The following is a 13,969-nucleotide window of genomic DNA, read 5'->3' as shown; positions in this document are numbered from 1 at the left end:
GAAAAACCTTTCCATCAGCTGTGCTCCAGCACAGCACTGTCTCACACTCCTGCTTTTCCAGCAGACTGGCCTGGTTGTGCAGCCATGGATCCCTTCTCTGTTTAGATGCCTTAATGAGGCCGAGGTTTGTGGTCAGGGCTGCTGACAGGAAAGAGAAAGAGGAAAATAAAAATGAGCATAGGGAAGTGTTGTGGAAGAGCTTTCCACAACATTCATGGGATTTAATGTCCTGAGGACACAGTCAGAGGAATTCAGAGGAATAAAATGTCTATGACAAATCCTAGAATTGTTGCATTGCATTTAATGTATTTTAATTGACTCTGGTTTTGTCCCCCGTTGGTTTTATAGTGCTGTCATCTGGAAGACAAAGTGTAGAGCTGTGCTTTCCCAGCAGAGCTATGCCTGTGTCTGCACTGGTTGGATCTAGAAGGCCAGACTTGGTGTGAGCTGGATAATTACCCTGTAAATGAACCAGAGCAAATGTAGGTTTGAGGAATCTCTTTAAATGTGAGTAAAATATTGACTAGATACCAATTAAGTTAGCATGAGACTGGATCATGTGGAAAATAGCATGTAAAGATGTAGTTAGACTGTATCGTGAGACATCCGTACATTGGGATCAACTTGATATCCAAAAAATTAGTTCCACCATGTGGAAAAGTTCTTGACTCCAAAGCAGACACTTGGCACAGAGCAGATCCTCCGCTGCTTCAGCTGGGGAAGTAGCTGGTAATTAGAGGCTCATCTTCTGTGAATCACCACAAAAGAAAATGAGGGCACAGTTTTTGAATGGGCTTGATGAAAACAGAGGGATATTGGGATTAGAGATTCATGGTTTCTTCTCTGGGTTTGAAGAAGAGTGTGATTTGTCATGGGTTACATTGTCAGTGCACCCTGCCTGATCCTCTTCCTGTCTGCTCAGTTTGTCTGGAGGTTGTTCGGGTTCTCTTGTGCAGGATGACCACTTTTCTCAGTTTCTCCTGCTTTCTTCCCCATTTGTGAATTTAAGGGAAATTCCTAGTACACAGAAGAGCAGCTTTGAGCAGCTTCCTTATGTAGAACAGTTTTATGACTATAGGAATTTCATCCTGAAAATGTGCTGCAGTCCTGGGGGCTTGTGTTACGAGCAGCCAGTTGTAGCTCTTACCACTATGCAGTAGCTTTCCTCCTCAAGTACATTATCGTATTACCATAGATTTAAATATTTGATTTACAAAATGTTGCTGCCTGATACTCCAGCAGTATCATAGAAGACACATCACAATAAATACCGAGTTTAAAGATTGTTTTAAATGGCTTTAATACAGACAGAGGTCAGCAAAGGCAAGATAACAGCAGAAGAGGCTATGTCAAAAAGTAATTAGAGCAGGACAAATGGATTGTGCAGGCATGTCGAAGGCTGTTATTTCTGTAGGCAGTGAGTAGGAAAGGTGTTAATGTAATGTGACAGATCTGGAGCAAAAATGAGGGTGCAGGGAAAACAAATAGGAGCTGACCAATGGAATGGTTTAAATTATGAGGTTTGCTTTAACATAATTTGATTACACATGAAAGAAATGTTTAGTGTAGTTTCTTTGAAAACCTAATTGTCTTAAATACTGCATGTTCGATTCAGTCTTTACACCCAAAGCAGCAGCCCCCGTGCTGGGGCAGCCTCGCTCCCTGTCAGGAATAGGCATGGGAATACTTTGCCCTGTGTGGCTTCACGAATGAGAGGAGGATGGAAGATTTTTTTCCCCTAGTGTTTGTCTAATAAAATTGGCTCTTTGCAGTCACGTACATCTTAATTTGGAACCTCGTGCTAACTGGGGTGGGTGGTATCTGGGCCTGGGAGCTGCTGGTACAGGTGATGTATAAATTATCCAGTTTATCAGAAGGAAAGGATGAGGATCGGGTTTAGCAGAAGGAAGACAGGGAGGTAACATGTATTTTTTCAGGATTCAGCTCTTGCCCTGTTCAGAATTGGAGCCATTATTAGTAGGAGGGGAGAGCAGTGCAGAAATGCCCCAGATCTCCAGGCTGGCCCAAAGCACTGGACAGGATGCAAAGATTTAACTTCCCAAGCACCATTCTCCTCTGCAGTGTTATGCTGGAACCACACAACCTGCTGTACACACAAAGATTCGACTTTACAGCCAGGACAACCTGTGTAGCTCATGGGGACATTTTCCTCACATCTGCAATAGCAGAAACTTAAAATGATGAAAGCATTTTTCTAGAGGAGCCCCCTCTGCAGCTTTGAGCTGGGCACTTCACGTTATGGCTGGACAGAGAAGGGGGATGCAGAGCCCGTGACAAATTTGGGGCCCTTATCCCCCTAAAACAGGGCCAGGTGTGTCACTGTGCCACCCTCCGTGCTGGTTGCCTTTCCTTGCTGCTTTGAGGCCCTCTAGAAAGGAAGCTGAATTTACACAAGGATTTTTTGAGTATGGGGATTTCTCCTGCCCTGTTGTCCCATGCCAGTGCCACCTTCTCTTTCTTCAGTTGCCCTTGCCCTTCTAATAAATATATTTTCCATAGATTTTGACATTTCACAATTTCATTTAAGCTTGAATTCATCTTAAGAAGTGATTGTTGTTTATAGATAGTTGTAGATGGTAAATCACTCAGTCTCCAAGCTGAGGTGTTGGCAGGAGGTTCTTTACAGAAGCTGGGAGTTTGGGTGATGTGGTTTTTTCAGTGGAATATGCTGTTTGCTGCATGGATGTATTATTGGCTGGTTACATGGATACAAAGAGGCAGTCTGGAGGTATTGTCAGGGTATAACAGGTACTTCCTCCATAATTTTATTCCCATTTTTGTAAATTTTGGGAGGACATTTCTGATCAGTTTTTCCTTTTTTTTTGTAAAAAAGGAAAATTGGATTACAAACTTCAACAAGTTAAATTGAATACTCAAAGATGATTGGGGGCGGAAAGGGACATTTTAAATAGCTACTCCTACTGACAGAACAGTTAATTGCAAGAAAATTAAACCCGAAGTGCCATCCAGCCCGTGAGCGGGACCCTTTAGTGCCTCCCGGCACCCGGGAGGGGAGGATGCTGCGGAGCTGCTCGGGGCAGCGCCGGGGCCGGAGCGGGCGCCTTGCGAGGGCAACAAAAGCTGGTGCTGAAACCGGATCCGCATCGGTGCCGTGCTCGCTCCGCGGAGCGGCTGAGGCGGCCCTGGGCAGAGCCGGGTGTGATTCCGGGTGTGCCCGGCCCCGTTCCCGGTGTGCCCGGCCCCGTTCCCGGTGTGCCCAGCCCCGTTCCCGGTGTGCCCAGCCCCACTCCCGCTGTGCCCAGCCCCGTTCCCGGTGTGCCCAGCCCCACTCCCGCTGTGCCCAGCCCCGTTCCCGGTGTGCCCAGCCCCACTCCCGGTGTGCCCAGCCCCGTTCCCGGTGTGCCCAGCCCCACTCCCGCTGTGCCCGGCCCCGTTCCCGGTGTGCCCGGCCCCGCTCTGGGTGTGCCTGGCCCCGTTCCCGGTGTGCCCGGCCCCGCTCTGGGTGTGCCCAGCCCCGCTCCCGGTGTGCCCGGCCCCGTTCCCGGTGTGCCCGGCCCCGTTCCCGGTGTGCCCAGCCCCACTCCCGGTGTGCCCGGCCCCGTTCCCGGTGTGCCCAGCCCCACTCCCGGTGTGCCCGGCCCCGTTCCCGGTGTGCCCAGCCCCACTCCCGGTGTGCCCGGCCCCGTTCCCGGTGTGCCCGGCCCCGTTCCCGGTGTGCCCGGCCCCTCTCCCGGTGTGCCCAGCCCCGTTCCCGGTGTGCCCGGCCCCGTTCCCGGTGTGCCCGGCCCCTCTCCCGGTGTGCCCAGCCCCGCCGTGCCGCTCGCCGTGTCCTCGGTCGGCTGCTGCCCTCTCCCGTCCAGCGCCGGCCGCACGGACCCGCGGGGACACGGAGCGGGGGCCGGGCCCGTGGCCACTGACCCCACAGGAACCCTGCAGCGTAGCGCGTGTTACACTTGCTGTAAAGCCCAAGGATGCGGATCCGTCGATGTTTTCTCTCTCCCCACAGAATCCAGGCGTTTCTCCGTGCCTGGTGACAGCCCTGCACAACAGGGATGCTCGGCCCGTGCTCGGCATCGCAGCCTCGTCCCACACATGGCCCGCATCTCTCTGTGCTGTCACCATGTGCCACCTCCCCGTCCTTCTGGAGTCTCACCAGGGTGTAGGAGGCATGGAGCAGCCAGGACATTCCCAAACAGGACTTTCACCAGCACCTAATGATCCAAAGAAGCTCCCAAGCCGCTGCAGTCACAGCAACGTGTTGGCTGCAGTTGTAATTCTGAAGGTTTTTTCTTCATTTTGTCATCTGACCTGAAATTCGAGGAAATGTCCTCACTGTCTGTTTGTTTTTCCCTGGGTATTCAAAAAATTGCTGCTCACCACCAAGCTGGAATTCGTAAATATTGTCCAGAACTATAATAACTACAGTTAGAATAACAAACTTGGTCTGTTGTTGCTATTATTAAAAACACCAGCAACTGCAGCAGACTGGTGTAGCTGTGTGATCACAGTTTGTGTAAGTCAGGCATAAAATCATCTTTTGGCTTTTCAGTTTATCACTTTAATGCACAGAACTTTTCCCACCTCTTCACACCTGAGAGATACTCTCTGCCTCCTGGCCTACAGGCCTCTCCTCTGTTCCTGCATCCTGCTAAACATCATTTCTGCCCAGGTTTGGGTGAAGAGATTTGGGCTCATTTGTGCCCATGCTGGCTGATGGGTGCGCTGGTTCTGTAGGTGGGACACGCCGGGACAAAGCCCCGCTGCTGCACCTGCTGTGGGCTCTGTGCCTGAATATCGACCCCTGGCAGAAACAACTGCCCACAGCAGGAGGTGCAAGGCTCGGATCTTGCCCTGGGCTGGCTGTTGCTCCAGCCATGCAGTGCTCAGGGCTCTGTGAGGCTCTCGCTGGTAACGGGGACCCAGCCCAAGGACTTCTCCGTGTTTTCCAGTATGATCTGGTGCTGTGCGACCTGATTTGGTTACTGGGAGTTACAGGAGATGCACTCTCAGAATGGATGGAGCCATCCCATAGGAAGGGAATGGAGCTCGATTGCCTCCTCATAGAAATGTAAAGCTTCTCCCTTTGCAATTCTCCTTTCTTGTGCTTTCCCACTAAGGCAGTAAAGCCATATACTTCCCATGCCTACAATCCCATTTGTTTTCCTTTTTTCCTCTGAAGGCGACCTCTCTGAGGAGCCCTTAACCTCCCCCCTGCCTTTTCCTCTGTTACACAGAGCTGCTTTCTGCAGTTTGTCACCCACCAAGCGAGGTGCAATGAAACGCTACTTGTAACTGCTCAATTGACTGGGACAGCAAATTCGGTAGCCAGGCGAATAAAAATATAAATAAACAGATAAAGCCGGAAATTGATAGAAGGGTTCAATTTTTACAATGACCGATCAAACTAGTAAGAAGGAGAAAATTGCTTAATTTTATGTGCACCAAGTGACCACCTTCACTAGAATTATTAACACCACACTCCTGGTATGTTTAACACCAGGGAGGAGAGGAATTACCCGATCTGTTGTTAAACCATTATCACAGAACAGCTCAGACATCAGGTGGATGTTTATTATCATTCTTTGCAGTTCCTTCCATAGCTCCTCTAAGCAATTTTATATTAATTTAAAAAATTTTCTCTGAAATAGCTGCATGCATCGTGAGTGGAATAGACCTTTTGGGGAAAGTACACGCTGTGTTTACCTCCAACCAGTTCTCTCACTGCAGTGCCTGAAAGCAGTAACATCCACAGTACTGAGGCTGTTGAGATGTGTTAATCTGAATTTTTATCATTTATTCAGCTACATTTGCAAACGAGGTTGGTTCTGGTTGTGGGCGCTTGGTCTCGTTCCCCAGGTTCCTGTGCCTGCTGACCCGCACGGGCTCAGGCGCTGCACAGCAGAGGTGCTGCCGGCGGCACTGTTGTTGGTAAAATGAAAACTAAGCCAGGAGTCGGGTATTTCCTTAGGATCTGTTTGTAGCTTGAAATCAAATCCCCTTGTAGTTTGGTCCGTGGCCAGCTCAGTGGTGTGGGGGCAGCTCTGGGTTTGTTGCCTTCAGCGCCAAGATGTGCTGGGTTTTGTTATCCTCAGCCCGGACTTTGTTCCTGCCACAAAGGGGCTGATGGCTCAAACTGCAGGGACACAACAGAGCCCCGATTGTCATGAAAATGGGCAAAGCCTCGCTGGAGCACGGGGAATTATGAAACTGTGGCCGTGGGTGGGAGAGCAAGAGCTCAAGGAACGGCTGTCCCTGTCCTGGGGCCACACAGCTCTGCCAACCCTGCTCTGTCCAAATTTGGGGTTTTCATCAAAGTTTTTGGGATCGGCTGTGGCAGGTGATGGTATTGGCAGAGAGTGTCCTGGGAGACCTGTGCTGGCTTGGACTGGGACTGTTCTATCCATTTTGGTACTGGCTCATGACACCAGTTTGTCTCTGTATTTCTGAAAAAGTCACATCTTTTGAGAATTCCTTCCCCTTGGAATGGTGGTCTCATGGCACATGACCAGGGGAGCACCCGGGGAGAGGAGCAGTACCTCCTCTTGCTTCCTGTGCTTGTCCCTTATGGCTTTAACATCAGGACAATAAATCCTTTGCAGGCAGCAGTGGCACTTGCCCACTTTTTGGCAATGCTTTTGACTTTTTCTGTTAAGAACTGGTGTCATTCTAAAATCTTGGATGTTGGTTACAGCAGCATCAGGTTTTTCTGTCTGGGGTGGGAATTGGCTGATCCAGGCTCAAATAAAAACCAGCTACTTTCTTTTTCCTTTGCCCAGACCTGCTGCAAGGCTGTTTAGGTCAGACAACAGAACTCATTTTTCCTGTCTTTGCCTGCCCTCTGCCCATTCCCAGTTGGCCTCTGATTTTACAGAACAGTTTCGGATCTCTGTAATTATTTTCTGCCCGTAAGGATTTATTATGGATAAATTGACGTGTATTTAATGTGAGTAGTGAATAATTCGGAAGATTTGGGTTGTTTGAACAATTATCATTTTTCCCAGACAGGTTTTGTCTGTAACTGCAGTTTCAGAATTAGGAGGGGGGTTTTTTTGGGTTTGTTTTGGGGTTTTTTTGGTGTATCTGTGTTTTGGGTCCTAACAGCAGTTGTGGGAGCAACTTTGTGTTATCTCGAGATTAAGTTGCTTTATTTCAGCCTGCTGTGTCCACACCACACTGCAGCTTTACAAAATAAGCATTCTGCATTCTGGTCACACTTCTCCAAGGGGTGCCGGGAGCCAGCGAAGGGCTCGCATGGGATGAAGAATGTGGAGCTTTGGGAGCAGCACAATTGCAAACAGCTGTGTCAATAGTGCAGCCAGGGCTGGCTTACCTTGGCCATGCACTGCGAGGGCAGCGGCACCGCTCCTCGCCCAGGCCGGGTTTGGTGACTGCCATGGTGAAAAAGGAGAGGTCAGTCCCATGAGGGTCTCAAGGACTGACACGGAACTGCACAGATTTACAGCATCAGCAAAGCAGTGCGGGGTGGGCTTGCGACAGTTTGCCCCTGCAAATGCACCTGCTGTGCAGAAATGCTGGGTTAAAAACAGGATTATGAGTAGAGAGAATCACAGAAGGGTTGGGGTTGGGGTTGGTGGCCGGATCCCCTGCCCAAGCCGCGTCAGCCGCAGCAGGGTGCCCACGCTGCCAGGAGGACACCACTGAGCTCTGCCCTGCATGCACACGAGGTTACTTGCATTGCTGGATGTCACCAGAAAGCAATAAAATTTCAGGCTTGGGATGGAGTGAAATATGACCTCTTTTGTTGCCTCTGTGCCTTGTTTATTCTAAGCCAGCCATTTCTCAGAGCGCGGTTGGGCGCTGCAGTCCTCAGGATGAGGAACAGAAGCAAACTGTGGCTTTTGAGACATCCAGACATCTGGAGGACAGGTTGGATTGGGCATCAGCAGAAATGCTCTTGAGCCTTCCCTTAAATGCTGTGGTGTGGTGAGTGTTGGTTTGGGCTGGTCAAGCACAGCTGAGCACCAGGACAGTTTGTTGGGCACTAAGGACACACTGTAGCCCAGGCTGAGTTCATCCTGGGGGGGATGAAGAGGCAGAAGAGCTTCATGAAAGTATTTTCTGGTGCAGACATACACATCTGTGTCTGATGAAGGGCTCACCACGATCAGTGCTGCCTAGTGGTACCTGTTTTGAGGTGGGCAGCTAAATCAGTCATGGATTTACTGTGTTCCATTTTAACTCCAGCATCCCACTTGTGCAGACCCCTGTGAGGAGGACTCCAGTCCCCTGCCCCATAGTGACCACCACCAAGGCAGCACCCGAATTCCCAGTCCTGGGGGAACTGGGAGTCTCAGTCTATGTTCACAGTGCTCTACCAGGCCTGGGCATGGGAAGGGGCTTCCTCGAGGGCACTGGCCTGAGCATTGAGAGCTGTGCCTGTTGGCTAGTACTGCCTGTGTCTGTACTGCTTTTCACCGGTGATCAAAACTAAACATAAGTTTTTCGCCAATACTTGTTATCAGTTCAAAGAAATAATTTTCATAGAATCACAAAATCTCAGAATGATTTGGGTTGGAAATGACCTTAAAGCTCATCTTCTTCCACACCCTCCCATGGGCAGTGACACCTTCCATTGGGCCAGGTTGCTCCAAGCCCTGTTCAACCTCACCTTGGACACTTCAGGGATGGCGCAGCCACAGCTGCTCTGGGCAACCTGTATTTTCATACTGGGGATCCCTGGATGTTGTTGATGTGTGTGTTGGTGGTTCCTGTTTCACACCGCAGTGAACAGCTCTCTCGAGTTCCCTGGGAAGTTGGTGAAAGGACTGCGCAAAGTGGTGGCCAGTGGTAATGGCTGGTGGCCAACGGCTGGTGGCAAATGGCCAGTGGTTGGTGGTGATGGCCAGTGTCTGATGACTCGTGGCAACTGCCTAGGCTGTGCCTCGTGGCAGGGGCAGGGGCAGTCGGTCGGTCTGTCAGTCGGTCTGTCTGTCCGTCAGTCGGTCTGTCGGTCGGTCTGTCGGTCGGTCGGTTGGGTCTGTCGCTCGGTCTGTCGCTCGGTCTGTCGCTCGGTGTCCCGGCGGGGCGGGCGGGGGCGCGGCCCCCCGCGGGCCGGTGCGGCGGGGGCGGCGCTGACATCACGTCGTTAGCATAGGGCGGCCCGCGGCGGCGGCGATGGCCGAGCCGGGCTGCCCGCCCGCCGCCGCCATGAGGCGGCCCTAGGAGCCGGCCGGGGATGAAGCGGGACTCGACCTGCATGGAAGGTGAGCGGGGCCGGGCCTTTGTCCGGGCGGTGCCGCCGGAGGCTGCGCGGGCCCGGGGCCGCCGCCCCCCCGCCGCTCCCGGGCCGGGGCCGCCCGTCCCGGCGCCCGCGGGCTGCGGCGTGCGGGGCTCGGACCGCGGGGTGCGGGACCGCCGGGAGAAGGAGCCGTGCGGGCTTTCCCCTTTTCCTGCCTTTTCAGGGCTCCTGGGGCGCGGGGGCCGGGCAGCGTAGCCCTGGGCTGCGAGCGGGATTATACAATTAAAAAAAAAAAAAAAAAAGGGCATTAGTTTGTTTTGTGGCTTAATTTGTTTATATTTTAAACTTCCTAATCCCTCCGACCATCTGGAGGAGCTTTTTTTGGTATCGTTAATTATGGATAGTATCGGGGTCACGGAGGCGCTCGGTAGCGCGCGCCCGCCCTCCCGGCACCGGCGCTGCCCCCCCGGTATTTGCAGCCTTTTTTTCCTCTCTGTGACTGAAGATAGCGGTAAAGCTCATCTTCAAAATAAGAATGAAATATTTCAGGAGAGAACATTGCGTGTTTGGTAACACACGTTGAACAAGTCACTGTTTCAGTCGTGCTCAGGCCCTGCTCCCGCAGCCCGGAATGCTGGAGGTGGGGTTAGTTTCAGATTTTCTTAATTTGGCATCGTTCTCAGTGGTTGCACATCTAGACAGCTTCAGCGGGGCCAGGAGAGTAGGTTTCAGGGCAGGTAAGTCAGGTCCTCATCTTACCGCTTCGTAATGTATCAATTAAAAAAAAAACCCACCCCAGTCTAACCCAGTCGTTAATTCAGAGCGTGCGGCCGCGCCGGAGCGAGGGCAAGGAGCTTTATTTTGCTAAAATTGGATCAGCGAAAGTTGATCACTTGGGAGAGCGACTAAACTCGGAGTCGATCTGTGAGCGTGGGCAGCGCGACCGAGACCCTCGTGCCTGTCCCCAGCTGCGGTCCCGGCCATCGGGCACATTTTGGTGTGCGGGCTTTTGTTCCAAACTCTTTGTGCAACAACTGGCTGGAGTGAAGGATCCGTCCTCTCCCCGTCCCGCACAATGGAGCGGGGCTCGGGTCCCGCAGCGCCCCGTGTCCCTCGGCAGCTCCCGCCCGCCGAGACGTGGGGTCCGTGGGGCGCGGGGCTGGTGTCGGGGTGAGGCAGCGGCGGGGCCGGCGCTCCCCTGCCCGGGAGAAGTTGCATTTCACAGATGAGTTTTTGATATGCAAATGGAGATGTGTCCCAGGCAGGGGAAGGGTGATGGGTTTCATCAGCTGCACGCTCTTGATTTATACCGAGCCGAGAAGGAGCAGCTGATGATTTCTGGTTTTTTTTTCTGGGGGTTTTCTTTTGATTGTACTCTGCTTGGGCAGAAACAGAATCAGGGTGGAATAAGACCGTGAGTTTGGGATTTCATTACTGGAAAGGGAGACCAGAGTGAGATGGCACTGGCCATTCCTCTAGTGCAGCATTTCGCCTCTTTTCTTTCCAGTACTCACTTGCTGCTTTTAAAAATGAGACTCTCTGTGAGTAGAACATCTTTTTACAGTACAGAGAATAAGGTTGCAGGCTGCCTCTTTCTTTCCCCTCCTCTTTTTATTTTATTTTTTTTTTTTTCAGGGGGCTTGTCCATTTAAATTAACCTTTCTCCCAGCTGGGCACACAAATGTTTTTGTTTTAGTTCACAGAGGGTTAATTCTATTCAGCTCTCACCATGGCCGGCCTGATCCGGGGCAGCACAATCTGCTCTTTGAGCTGGGCTGGCCAGGCAGGACGCGGAGCCTTCGCCCGCCTCCAGCGTGGGGTAGGACCCCCATCTGCGGGGTCGATGGGGAGCAGGAGCGGGACGCCCCGGCCCTTTGTGCGCCCGGCCACGGGCTCTGCCGCCGAGCTCGCTGCCGTCCCGAGCAGGGGCCAGCGCACAGAAAATTTAATCCCTGTGTTCATCGATTATAAGTTTAAAAAAAAGGCCCCTGAAGCAAAGGCGCCTGGTTTGGGGGTGGGCTTGTTTGGACAATGCAGCGCTCCACAGTGAGGGGGGAGTTCCTCCAGTTCTGGGGTTTGAATTTCACAGGATGGTTTTCTTGAGACTAAAAATTGACAATGAAAAACATCGTTAAGAAAAATAAAGGGAAAAAGAAACCCCAACATGTTTGTTTGTGTTTGAGGCATCATCAGAGGCAAGAGGGGAGTGAGATGCTGTTGGGATTTCAGTAACACATGTATGAGATCTCCCCCTCTGCCCCCCTCCCCAAACAGCTGGTATTTAGCAGCCTGAGATTTAAACCCAGCTAAAGGGTGCTGCAGGGGGCTGCAATAGGGTCAGTTAATCAAGAAGCACATAACTGGCACACAGCTGAAAAGATGTTAAATATATTAATGAATTGCAGTGCTGAGTGTTGCCTGTAATTTCTTTTCAGCTATAAAAGATTTTCTTAAGCTGTAAATTCACATTCTGTTAAAAGGGAAGTTTTGCCGGCAGCAGCTTTCTGCATTCTCCCTCTTGCTTTCCAGCCAGGCCAAATCCCAGCACGGTCTGTCCTGGGGTTTGGGTGAGGGGTTGTGCCTTCACTTGTGGCCTTACTCTTGGAAACAAAGTCTTTGTTTCCCTTCCATGGTAAAGCACCGATACGGAAAATCCCACAAGCCGGCTGCACCAACACACCGTCAGATTTCCCAGGTAAATCTCACAGGGAGCTGTAGTTGTTGTAGAGTTTTAAACTGGGTCTCCAGGGGTGGGTGTGACCCCCTGGCAGCCTGGGGACCTGCAGCTGCAGCCAGCTCCTGGTCCCCTCCCGGAATGCGGCAGTGCCGCTCCCCCATTCCCAACACCGACGGCGCTTCCCGGTCGCCTGCTCGGGGTGTTTGTCCACAGGAGTGGCACAGGTGGGAGCAGTGACAGGGGTGTGCTGGGTGTGTGTCCCAATGCTTTAGTTTATTTGCTGTGTATTTTAGAATCTCATTCACGTGCCGTAGTGCTTTCTGTACGGGTCTTTGCCATGTGTTTCAGCAGGATTGTAAGGTATTTCCTTTTGGAAATTCATAGGAATGTTATTTAAAAAAATTATCAAGACTGCTCATTTTGCTGAGGAGAAAAGCAAGTTTCCTGAAAAATTAAATGTCTTGCTTTTACTGTTTATCTTATAAAACATAGACGAGAGGAGATTTTTTCTCTTTTTCACTCCATCTTGTGTGATTCTTGTGTAACGTCATCATATTCTTGGAGAATTTACATTGTATGTGCTATGAAACCTACCATGACCTCTGAAAACAATACATCCTTTAATGTGGCTTCGGGGAGGGGCTAGCAAGGGAGTAGCCATAAAAATCTTCAGGGTTCAAGATGAGGTTGAGATTTTTGTGAGTGCTTTTGTCGTAGCAGCAACTGTTTGATTTAGTGGCCCCTGCTACAATGGGTTGGAAGAACAAAGCCAGAATATCCCGTGTATGAGTTTGTTAAATGTAAGACTCATCAGGAAAATTGGGGAGGGGGGCGGGGGGAAGCTTCCTCAGCTCTCTCTCTGAAATAAAACAGGTATTTGAAAAAAATTCTTATCAATTGCTTTATGTCTTAATCTGTGTTGTGGTGTGTAGCTTTTGAAACCAGAGGAATCAGTGAGACGAGAGGTGACAGAGACAGGGAGGAGGGAGGGCTTATTCGCTTAAAAATTGCTATTCTTATTTGATATTCTAGTGAAATTTCAAGGTTAAGGGAGTTCAGAGCACCCTCAGTGTAAAACTGCTTTAGATTTGCTTGTGCTTTACCATTTCTGTGAAGTTCACTGTGGTTCTGCCCCATCTCTCCCATCCTTCACCCACACCAGGCATTACATGGGGTGAAAACTGGCAAAGGTCAGGAGCAGCAAACCCGTGGGCACAGGAGAGCAACATGGGCCTGGCTATGGTCCCTGTAGGATTTTTTTAAAGATCTAAACCTCTAAGACTTTCTATAGGCCATCATTTTTCATCTCCCAGTTTTGTTTGAGCGAGGTTTGTGGGGAGCACGGACACCTCTGTGATCCCTGGGGTCTGTGTCTTTGTTCACGATGTGTGCCGCTGCTCGACGGCGAATCTTAATCTGGAAACCCAAGGAACAGTTTCTGCTGGAGGTGTGTGCAGTTCCTGTGGCCAGGGGGCCATTCACACCATCTCGCCCTTCGACTGGGGAGATGGGGATGGCAGGGGAAGGATTCTGATTCCTCCTCGCTTTAATCATCCATGCTTCCCACATTGGCTGGGTGACGGCCCTATTCTTCCCACAACAAAAAAAGCTGTGCCTGGAAATGAGCCCTCACTGACATCCTCAGCCTCGGCTTCTCGGGTGAGGAGGGAGCTCCGGGGGCTGTGCCGTGGTGCTGGAGCAATCCAGGGTGTCCTGCCTTCAGCCATGTGAATCCCGGTGGTGATTCCCTGGCTCCCTGGTCCTGCCTGGCCGTGCCTCCCCGTGCCCAGCGGCGAGTCCAGCCATTGCTGCTGACCCCGGGATCCCCCGGCACCCGGGATTTATGGCACTGCTGTGGGAGTAGGGGGAGGGCCAGGAGTTAATCTGAGGCTGAGCTAAACCCTGCAGATAGAGGACTCCTCTGTCCTGGCTAATCCCTGGCCCCCTCCCCGCGTTTATCAGATTGCTGAAGGTGGAGATTATGCACTTGGTGACTACAAAGTCATGTTTAGTTGCCTCCCTTCAGAGATGCTCAGATAGCCTCGCTCCTGATCTGTACCCACATTCCTTTGGGTTCAGCACATACCTGAGGTGGTCTGTCCTGTAAAACT

The 13,969-nt window shown here is 51.3% G+C and overlaps 1 protein-coding gene across 3 annotated transcripts in view; it reads left to right on the top strand.

Annotated features, from left to right (window-relative positions):
• The window catches only part of NR6A1 (nuclear receptor subfamily 6 group A member 1), a 76,993-nt gene that overhangs the window by 41,426 nt on the left and 21,598 nt on the right, over positions 1-13,969 (top strand). Inside the window, exon 1 of one of the 3 annotated variants that reach the window (XM_069031732.1) lies at positions 9,136-9,206. The exons of the other annotated variants lie outside the window; for them this stretch is intronic. Coding sequence (XP_068887833.1) covers positions 9,179-9,206 — 28 coding nt within the window. The 5' untranslated portion in view covers positions 9,136-9,178. Of the gene's footprint in view, positions 1-9,135; positions 9,207-13,969 lie in introns of those variants that run through there. 3 annotated transcript variants of the gene reach the window in all.

This window comes from Aphelocoma coerulescens, chromosome 17 (assembly GCF_041296385.1).
Source record: "Aphelocoma coerulescens isolate FSJ_1873_10779 chromosome 17, UR_Acoe_1.0, whole genome shotgun sequence".
NCBI lineage: Eukaryota > Metazoa > Chordata > Aves > Passeriformes > Corvidae > Aphelocoma > Aphelocoma coerulescens.
This window is presented reverse-complemented; position numbering and strand designations above follow the sequence as displayed.